At 39.6% G+C, this 10866-nt stretch overlaps 3 protein-coding genes across 3 annotated transcripts; 2 read left to right on the forward strand and 1 right to left on the reverse strand.

Annotated features, from left to right (window-relative positions):
- Positions 1-1432: 1432 nt before the first annotated feature.
- Positions 1433-1816, forward strand: LOC114659519 (histone H4). The gene has a single exon (XM_028812049.2). It carries the CDS (start codon positions 1451-1453, stop codon positions 1760-1762), a length of 312 nt encoding a protein of 103 aa, XP_028667882.1. The 5' UTR covers positions 1433-1450; the 3' UTR covers positions 1763-1816.
- Positions 1817-4386: 2570 nt separating this feature from the next.
- On the reverse strand, positions 4387-4815 carry LOC114659516 (histone H2B 8-like). Its single transcript, XM_028812046.2, has one exon. It carries the CDS (start codon positions 4804-4806, stop codon positions 4429-4431), a length of 378 nt encoding a protein of 125 aa, XP_028667879.1. The 5' UTR covers positions 4807-4815; the 3' UTR covers positions 4387-4428.
- A 927-nt stretch (positions 4816-5742) lies between these two features.
- On the forward strand, positions 5743-6199 carry LOC114659513 (histone H2A-like). The gene has a single exon (XM_028812042.2). It carries the CDS (start codon positions 5765-5767, stop codon positions 6149-6151), a length of 387 nt encoding a protein of 128 aa, XP_028667875.1. The 5' UTR covers positions 5743-5764; the 3' UTR covers positions 6152-6199.
- The last annotated feature ends 4667 nt before the right edge of the window (positions 6200-10866 follow it).

Genomic DNA, 10866 nt, shown 5'->3' on the forward strand with positions numbered 1-10866 from the left:
TCCTATTTGTTAAATTAGCCACTGTTCTAAACAGTAGCCGAGGATTTTTATTATTGCTATCTATTAGCTGCTGGAGTATGTGAATTTCCCCTTGGGATTAATAAAGTATCTATCTATCTATCTATCTATCTATCTATCTATCTATCTATCTATCTATCTATCTATCTATCTATCTATCTATCTATCTATCTATCTATCTATCTATCTATCATTTTAGAATAGTAGTCTGAGTGAGATTTAAAGAGAGCTTTTTAATATTTTTTTAACAATGGCTGTGCATACAATTTGAAAGACATGCAGCTTTGTTGTTCTCCATCTGCACTCCAATTTTCAACACTCTAATATAAGAGCTTGAATGTTCTCATTAAACTAGGGAGAGTTTCTATGTGCTTTAATCACTTTAGTTTTAAGGGATGCCACTGCATCCAGAGCATCTGTCAAGGTCACATTATAAGGTGATGTTAGTTGATCTAAATTGTTTTCCACATTTCTATTTAATGTTAAATGATCTAAATGGTTTTCCAAAATTACACTTGACTTACTGAAAGTATCTAAATTTTGAAGCAGAATTACAAACTAGATATTGCACTGTCTTTGTTTTAATCTGTGAGTATATTGGAAAAGGCAGAACCAAATCAAATGTAATTAAATAGTGACTGGAAACAACTTAATTTAATGGAGTAATATTTACATTTTGAATTTCAGCAGTTTGGCACCCTGCCCGGGATTGGTTCCTGCCTTGTGCCCTGTGTTGGCTGGGATTGGCTCCAGCAGACCCCAGTGACCCTGTGTTCGGATTCAGCGGGTTGGAAAATGGATGGATGGATGGATTTCAACAGTTGGACTTTTGACAATCTGACAAAATCCTGCTGAATTTAACAAATAAGTAAAACATTTGCTAAAAGTGTCAGTTTCCTCATCATTGTGTACATTAAAATCCCCCATCAATTATATGTGATCATAATTAATGGCCAAGTCAGACAATAGATTGCCAAATTCAGTCATGAACAATGAATATGGCCCTGGTGGTTTGTAGACTAGCACTACAATTGTGTTGGAATCTGTTTTAATATTTAAAACTAAACATATAAGATTATGGTTTTTCTAAATGTTTGTCGTTTTCTCATCATAAAGAAAGAAAAATATCGTCCACAATTTAAATCCACCCCAAATCAATGTTTACTCAAGCGGCTAAAAAGGTACGAATTACCAGTCACACGTGCAGAAGGGAGCAGACAAAGAGAGGAGTTAAGGTTCAAGAGATCACTAGTCTATCACTCCTTTGTTCGAGGTTTTGTTCTTGGAAACTGAAGGAATTCAAAGCGCGATTTCTTAAAAGCCCGCGCAGACATTTCCTGGGCTGTTTCCGAGCAGGTCGTCCTTGCATTCATATCAGAGAGACCATTGTTAGTTTCATGAACAGTCACTTGCATAGAAAGTTAAGATAAAGATGTCTGGTCGTGGTAAAGGAGGAAAGGGACTTGGTAAAGGTGGCGCAAAGCGTCATCGTAAAGTGCTACGAGATAACATTCAAGGCATTACAAAGCCTGCTATCCGCCGTCTAGCCCGCAGAGGTGGAGTGAAGCGAATTTCTGGCTTGATCTACGAGGAGACTCGCGGAGTGCTTAAAGTGTTTCTGGAGAATGTTATCCGGGACGCTGTCACTTACACAGAGCATGCAAAGAGGAAGACCGTGACCGCCATGGATGTGGTATATGCCTTGAAGAGACAGGGTCGTACTCTGTATGGTTTTGGAGGTTAAGTGTCGACTGAAGCTTTACAAATTAAACCCCCAAAAGGCTCTTTTCAGAGCCACCCACGTTTTCTGCTTGGAGAGTTTTTCCTGGATTGTATTGTGTAATTTCTGTACTGTAAATATGCTTTTAGACTCCGTATACGAGACTTCGAAATCCTGTGGCTCTTACGTATAGACAACGCGGAGCTAGTCTAACTGCTCAATTGAAACCGGAATCCTAGTCTACTAGGGGAGACTGGGGACGGTTGCAACAAGGGACGGTTGCAACAAGTCTTATTTCTCCAATTAGAAACATGCTAGAGTGATGATACTCATACTGTACATGCTCAGTTAGGCCCTCTCTCCACCAGAGAGAAACTATACAGTTTCATCATCTGCTGCTGCATTTATTGAAAAATAACTGTTTTGAAGGTATGAAAGTAATTTTTTTTGCAAATTGTTTTTTTGACTTGCTGTCCATAGCTTTTATTTTAATTAATCAAAACATATCTAGTTCAAATCATTGTGCTGTTGACTTTTAAAAAGTATTGTTAGCATGTTTCCCTGACTCTCTGAATAGCTAGCACATGGTGTTCTGTCATGGCTGGCTGGTCAGGGACGGTTGCAACAACTTGTTGCAACCGTCCCCAAGCCAACCAGCCATATTGAAATAGACTACATATCATTACTTTTTAACATTTTTAGTTCAGAATCAGCACATTTTTTTTCAGTTTAAGTCTGAAGTATTCTGCTATACAGCTTAACTGTAGTTTATGGATCTAAAAATAGAAATAATCTGTTTTTTCCAGTATGCCAAGAGTGAGGAAGAGAGTTACTAACAGAGGGGTTCCCCTCGAAATTTTGGAACAAGCTTCGAATGTAATTAGGAATGAGGGCAGGGCAGTCGCCAAGGACTTTTCCATCTGTCATACCACCTTATTTCGATTCCATAAGAAAAGAGAGAAGCTTGCAAGTGAGGGATCAGATAAGTTACCACGTGCAGTGTACTGGACCATCAGAAGAGTGTTCTCAGAAGACCAAGAAAGGAGTCTAAAACGGGCAGCAGACTTAGATTATGGGTTAAGTCCTAAAGAGGTAAGAGAAATTAACAGAAATGTATAAAGAGAGTAAGAGGGTTAGGGTAATATCAGTAAAAAGTGAAAGATAATAAAAACTATTTACATTTTATAACATTTTATTTCAGGTTCGTAGGCTTGCATTTTCAACTCGCCTCTCACTATACGTGGAATGAGGCCTGTATGGCTGGTGTTGACTGGTTTAATGGTTTTTTAAAACGGCACCCAACTCTCTCAATAAGATGTCCTCAAGCCACAAGCCTTTCGAGGACAACCAGTTTTAATGAAACAAATGTTTACAATTTAAGCCAGGTTTTGGACAAACACAAGTTTCAGTCACAAAACATATGGAACATGGGATAACAACTGTTCAAACTCCAGACAGGGTTGTGGCAAGACGTGGTGACAGGCAAGTTGGTGCAGCTACCTCAGCAGAAAGAGTCACACTAGCTTGTACAATCAATGCACTTGGTAACTCCATACCCACAACTGTGAATCTGACTAAGAGAGTTGCATTATTTTGTTCTTGTTGTTTGTAGAAAGGTTCACTGGAAGCCAGTTCCCAAAATTGTTCTTCTAACTGGCAGATTTCTACTGTTAGTCAGTATAGATGTGGGGTACTTTATATGAGGGGTGATTAGCCACTGTTTAGGAATATCTGTACAACTTTATTTGGGTTGTATTTGATATTCTCAATATTGTACAATAAATGTATGTTTAAATACTGTTAATTAGTAAGAATTATATTATAATTGTTCTAGTAACTGGCAGATTTATCCTGAGAACCAGTAGAATTGTTGGGGTGACTAAATTCACTTTGTATTCAATATTTTTTGACTTGTTTTAAAGCAGATCCATGTTTGGACAATAAATGCATTTTTAAAAAATCCTGTGTGACATAAAAATACAGAACTTTCAATATGAATAAAAATCTACTTTAATGTTATTATATAATTGTAGATTTACACATTACTATGCAAGTTCAGAGAAAAAGCAAAGGTTAATTATTGAAATGTAATATATATTTGACGGGGACGGTTGCAACATCTGACTTCTTCAGTTCAAATTAATATTGTGCAGGATATGTAAAATATGATTAACTACAAGTACTATGGGTAATTAGCAGACAGATGTAAGTTTATAGTATACAAATTTGGCTGGTGTAGTCCAAACAGTCTGAGTAAATGAGGGGAATGCAAAAAGTGTTGCAACCGTCCCGTCTCCCCTACTAGGTGGTAGTGTAACCCCTTAACACTCATGGCCCTGTGTGGTCTTCGCTCTCGTACACAACTCTGAGAAAATAAGTTTTCGCACTTGCCTGCTGCACTCCAGGATCAGAAAAATCTACTTACACTAAATAACCTACTACATTCGTAATAGAAAGTGATGCACAGCAGGTTTTGGAGACTGAAATACAGGCTTCCAATCTCGAGAAGGAAAAGCATGTTCAGGCGCCAGATAATACAAACTAGTGTGCGCAGACAGAACAAGCCAACATACGGTACGTGAGTAAGATACAACTCAGCATCACAAGTTGGTACTCGGGTTAATGGAGCTCTTTTCCAGAGTAAGTGGGTGGCTCTGAAAAGAGCCGTTGGATACTAGCAGGCGTTTTGTTTACTTAGAACTGGTGTACTTGGTAACTGCCTTGGTGCCCTCGGACACGGCGTGCTTAGCCAGCTCTCCCGGTAAAAGGAGCCTCACGGCAGTCTGAATTTCCCGGGAAGAAATGGTTGATCGCTTGTTGTAGTGCGCAAGACGAGAAGCCTCACCAGCGATGCGCTCAAAAATGTCATTCACAAACGAGTTCATGATTCCCATTGCCTTCGAAGAAATGCCAGTATCGGGGTGAACTTGTTTCAGCACCTTGTACACGTAGATGGAATAGCTTTCCTTCCTAGTCTTTCTGCGTTTCTTTCCACCCTTTGCCTGGCTCTTAGAAACGGCTTTCTTCGAGCCCTTCTTGGGAGCAGGCGCTGCTTTTGGCTCAGGCATAGCTACAGATTATGATAAGAAACTGAATGCCGCAACTTCCCGGCTTTCTGCTTTTAAAGCCAGTCATGCAAATACCAGGCGGTGCAGCGTTCGACGGCGTGGCCTCTGACGACAATGAAGGAGGAGGAACCGTTTCCCTCCTTTCAGGAACGGCATTTGTCCTGATGAATGACATAAACTTCGCGCGCAATTTTGAATTTGGGCTTTCTGCTTTCAAAAGTATATACCGAGTTTTTTTTTTCCTAAAACCAGACTGTATTCGTACCTGCTTCAGGACAATGGATATGCATAGTGAATACATGTTATCGGTCCATCACAGGAGAGAAAACAAAGGAACTTTCACATCATTGTAAAAAGATCAAAATACTGTACTTTCTAAAAGATCAAATACTCGTTAAAGACACGATAGCTTTAGGTAGGTAGCTCAGCTCATCTCATGAACATGTGGGGGCTACAAAGCACTCGAAACAGCAAAGATACTTGATAAAGCAAAGGGGTTATATCGCCCTTGTTGCAGAAGTTCATTTTTATACCCTTTGTAGCGCCTTGAGCGACATCGTCTTCCACATAGCAAATATGTTAACTAAAGCGGTGTTCAGACGTCGGTGCAATAAAGTAAAGGAAGAGAGGCGAATTATAAAGAAAATGTCAGTGCAATGAAATCTAGGAAGAGATATGTTTTGGATAAAAATAAATGTTTGTATATATGTGCATGACACAAATGTTATCAAAAGAACGAAACGGGCACGTTTCAGCTTTAGTTTTTAACGTGAAGCTTTGTTCAAAAGGGTTAGAGGGCAGTGCCTGGGACTCCCGCCAGCCGAGTGACGTAGCAAGCAGATGCAAATCAGCAGTCAGCTCGTGCAGCACTTCGCGCTCGATTGAAACCTTTATAAAGGCCTCTACGCTGGGTAGCGGAACATTATCTTACAGAGAGCTGCTGGGTTCACTTATTAACATGTCCGGAAGAGGAAAGACCGGTGGTAAGGTACGCGCTAAGGCTAAGACTCGCTCTTCTCGAGCTGGTCTGCAGTTCCCTGTTGGCCGTGTTCACAGACTTTTGAGGAAAGGTAACTATGCTGAGCGAGTGGGCGCTGGTGCCCCAGTATATCTGGCTGCTGTGCTCGAGTACTTGACTGCTGAAATTCTCGAGTTAGCCGGGAATGCTGCTCGCGACAATAAGAAAACCAGAATCATTCCTCGCCATCTGCAGTTGGCTGTCCGTAACGACGAGGAGCTGAATAAGTTATTGGGTGGTGTGACTATCGCTCAAGGTGGTGTGCTGCCGAACATTCAGGCTGTGCTTCTGCCCAAGAAGACCGAAAAACCAGCGAAGAGCAAGTAAACTAGGGTGGTGCGTTTATCTAAATCAACGGCTCTTTTCAGAGCCACCCATCCATTCTAAGTAGAGCATTTTTCCATTGACGTACAGTATTTTCATCATACTACACTTTTAAATAGTGTAGCGAAGGGAGACTTCCTGTGAATTCTAGACATGGTTCACTCCGCAGTGTCGATCAGGGCATTGGTAAATGATGCAGAGAATTCCACACAACACTTCAGAATGAAATTGCCTGATTTCTTTGAAGATGTATACATGTATTTCAACAGTTGTGTGGTCTACAATAAAACCTAAAACTCGGCAATAGTGGACTCAATACAATTTACTATGTCATTATTACTCAAATTAGGTACTAGCTTATTTGGCCGTATGATATCCAAATCAATGAAGTCTGTAAACCGTATTGATAACCTTGCATCAATGTACTTTAACACCATAAACTATTACTAAAATATTGCTGCTTGTACACAACACTAAGGCACATTCCCAACGCATAAACACTAAATCGTACTAGTGATGGGAACTCCGGCTCTTTTCAAAGCTACGGCTCCCGAATGGCTCTTCGTTTAGTATCACTTGGATACTTATTTTAGCCTAATTAAGCAATTATGAATGGTTTGTGTATAAGCAATTTCTTATTCATTGTTTTCAGACATTATATATTTTTATGCATTTTTTTCATAACAAAAAATACACAGTTACTATTGTTTAACATTTTAATAAAAGCTTTAAATGAACAACTTAACACAAAACCACAGCAAACAAATTAAATAAAGGCCAAACTTAACAATAACACAACACTATGACTCTTTGAATAAAAGTTTTTAGGCCAGGTTGGCATTCAGAAATGCCAGATGACTCAGCTTAGATGGGCTGATGCGATTTCTCCTCTCCGTGATTATTTGTCCTGTTTTTGAGAAGACTTTCTGAGGGGACAGATGTAGCGACAATGCAAAGTCTTCCTACCATTACCTTAACCAGGCGTGGGTAGACTGCAGCCTTGGCCTCCCATCAGCTCAGTGGGTCTTCAGCTCTTTGGATGAGGGGCTCCTCAAGATAGGACCTCAACTCCAGCATAGCATCAGCTGTGGGATTTCTCCTTGCAGTGTCTCCTGTTGCTCTTTCATCAAAGAGCCTCCACACAGCAGAAGCTTGTGGTTCCTGTGAACATGCCCCTGCTCCAATTTCTTCCTCTTGGCCCTCTGATGGAGGAGCAGGCAGGCTGCTGGGGTTGCATCTTGCTGCTGCTGCACTTATTCTTTGAAATGCCTCATCCACAGCTCTGTTGTCATTAAATGCTACCTTTTTTTCCAGAGCAGTGGTTTCTGAAAGCACAGTGTTGTACTCCATCCTCAGATATATAGTTATGGAATAATTGTTTGGGACAAAGTTTTTCTGTTAGGGAGAACATACATGGGGTTTAAGGCCTGTACAAAAGTTGTAAATCCTCTGTCCTCCACAATGGAAAATGGTTAAAAGTCTCTAGCTATCATTTTAGCCAGCTCCTCATCGACACTTATTTGTTTGTTTGGCGTCATTTGTTTTGGGATAAATGTGCTTATTTTGGTTTGAACTGAAGACCGTGTTATACCTGCAGTTTTCGGTAAGACAGTGGATGCTGCAGCAGAAGTACTTGGCTCTTTTCCAGGGTCAGTGGATGGCAGGAGAGAGGGCACGCTCTCCTCCAGTTGCACGGATGGGTGGGTGGTTCTTATATGTCTGTGCAGGTTTGCTGTTGACCCTGCTCTAACGGATATTTTCATATTACAAATTCTGCACTTAGCTTTGCAGTCTCCAATATCACTGAAATACAGCCAGATGCTGCTTCTTTTTCGGCTTTCACTCATTTCTTCACTCTTCCTTTTTTCTTCACGATGCGCTTGCATTTAAATCTGGCTCCTCGTCTGTCGCAGCGACAGTGTCGCTCTGTGTACCTGGCCTGTACCATCACTCGCTGTCTTCGGAGCGTCTGCCCCCTTCCTTCTTTCACATAATGGTATGATCCTAGTCCGATGTGTTGTTCGTGAACGAGACGGCATTATAAGCCAATGTTCTGTGTGCCCATATAAGTAAAGTCCCGCCCCTGCCGAATGGATTTTCAGCAGAGCTGAGCAGGTGCCGCTGAAGCTTCGGCTCTGCTCGACGGGCATCGGCTCCTCTCGTTCGCTTCAAAGCATCGGCTCTTAGAGCCGGCTCATTCGCGAACGACACATCACTAAATCGTACCCTTCACACAACTTTGCGTCTAATCGTATAACAAGCATGCAATGCAAGTCAAACACAAATGAACAAAAGTCTGGTTATCAACGCACACCATGTGACTGATTCTGTATATTAGAAATTCTTAGCTGCTACAATTATTTTAACTAAAAGAAAACGACACACACGTATTTTTCTCGTCCGCGAACATCCCATAATACGTGCTCTCGTTCAAGGTTCGAGGTGCACCCTGAAATTCGAGCCGTGTCTCTTACTTATTGTTGTCTTTTACAAGTATACTTTATATCCTAATCCCTGGTATTTTATCATGTACATATGGGTGCCCATTACTCTTATTTCCACAATGTTATGTGATCTTTAAAGTTAGATTTTTATACAATTTGTATCTTGAAATCCCTGTAAGAACTTAATCTGAAGGTTCCCCTTGATCTCTCTTTAGACAATTTTTGAGCAGTACCGGTATTACAGCAGTTTGGCTAGATCTAGAGCTTGTCAAATCGTTGGGCTCTGGAGGTGGGACTTATGTCAACAACAGTCTTGATTTTCTAATTCAGCTGGCCTGCATGTGGGATTCTGCATACTGGTGGAAAATATTGAAAAGGAACAAATAGAAACGTTCCCTTTACTGCACAATCTTCACTTACAGCTCCTGGGGACACTTGACATAGTTTAAGATCACACAGGATAACAAGCAATTAAAACAAACATGGTTTGTACGCACATATATTCAATGTGGGTAAACCCATATTCGATCGAACATTGATACAGGTGAAAATGCAGTACAGTACAATACAGTAAGTTGACAAATGAAGATTATCTAACATATGATGGTACCATACAAGATTGGCCTGGTCAGATTGATTAAAAAAAAAACACTGTTAAATATAGCTTTGGTCAAGAAGGAGGTAATATTTTTTAAGGCGCAAGTCTATCTTTCTGTTTCTCTAATTCTCGATTGTTTTCAGTAGTGAAGGGCAGGCAGTGGGGGTGAATGGCCAGATAAAAGTTTACAGGAAATGGGCAGGTTTTCATGTTTTGGTGTGGCAATGATTTTCACATCATTTTAAATAGTAGAAAAGATGACATTCCAAGAAAAAATATTCTGCTTTCCTCAATCATCTATTGCAGTCATGCTTCTCATATGCCAAGTGGGCAAGTGGAGCAGGAATGTACAGACCGGGCCTTTAAAGCCTAGAAACAAATTTGTTGTAAATGTTTTGATGGTCTACAAAAGCTGAGTTTATCTGATATGTAGGTTATGGGATGATCACTCCAAAGAGCATGCACTGGCACTATCTCATCTACCCATACTTAAATTTGTCTTAACACCACTCTAGAACACTATCCATATAAAAAAAAAATACAATTATATATTTCCTCTGCTGCAAAATATTCTTTACATGGTGCCATACATATTCAAATAAAATATTTAAACTGTATTTAAAACTCTATTCACATTTGCAAAAAAAAAAACAAAAAAAAAAACATTTCCATGGGCAGGGGTTCATATAGACTGCCACCTACTGGTGATATCCCACATTTACAAATAAATAGTTAAAATTTACCTCAAATCGAATAAAATAATTCTTGAAAGTATAAATAAACACTAAAACCTGTGCAGTTGTACACTGCTATGCTTCTGTTAGATTGAGTTGAAATTTTACTCTGTTCACAGCCTGCATAGAGCTGACACATGTCCTCAGGTGTTCTGTCGTGTAAGTCAACCCTCCATACACCAAAAGTGTCCAGCATGTCAGTGCGTGTGGCTGAGTGGTTAATTCAAGCAAAGTCTGGATTCTTGTTTTACAGTTGAAGCTGACAGGTAGATACTTGCCATTGTCTTTATTTTGTCCCACACCCTCAAGTTGGACTAAAGGTGGTCAGGAAACTGACATATACATTGTAACTGCTTTCCACTAGAACTGGATTGTGTGACTGTTTTCATTCCTTTGATTATACTTGACAATTTTAACTTAAAAGTATACAGAGACTGGCCTTACAAGGATCGATCGATATATCTAGCTAATGGAAAAGCTGAAAATGGAAGCTGGGTTTGATGAAAAAATATCATCTGGAATTTCAAAGTGTCTTTCATTGCTGAAGATGCATTTTTGTCGTGGATAACGATCAAACCTCCGTTCGGTGTTTATAAGATATTTTAGACAAGCTGACTGGATCCTTTTGGTAACGAATAGACAATTTTAATTTCCGAAGCATAATATAGTTTTTCACACAGGATTTTTGATAGAAAGTTGTTTCTGTAACAAGAATATTCAAGGAAACATTCAAGAATTTAGAGATAGAGATAGATAGATACTTTATTAATCCCAAGGGGAAATTCACAAACATTATTATTAAATTAAATTATTATTAAATGTTATATTAATTATTATTATATTATTATTTATTATATTAATATTAAATTATTATTAAACTAGGCAAACATTACTCCTGTTAGTATGTTAATCTGAATTTGCAGAGAGCTCGGATTATCTGTG

The sequence above is a fragment of the Erpetoichthys calabaricus genome, chromosome 10 (assembly GCF_900747795.2).
Source record: "Erpetoichthys calabaricus chromosome 10, fErpCal1.3, whole genome shotgun sequence".
Lineage (NCBI taxonomy): Eukaryota > Metazoa > Chordata > Cladistia > Polypteriformes > Polypteridae > Erpetoichthys > Erpetoichthys calabaricus.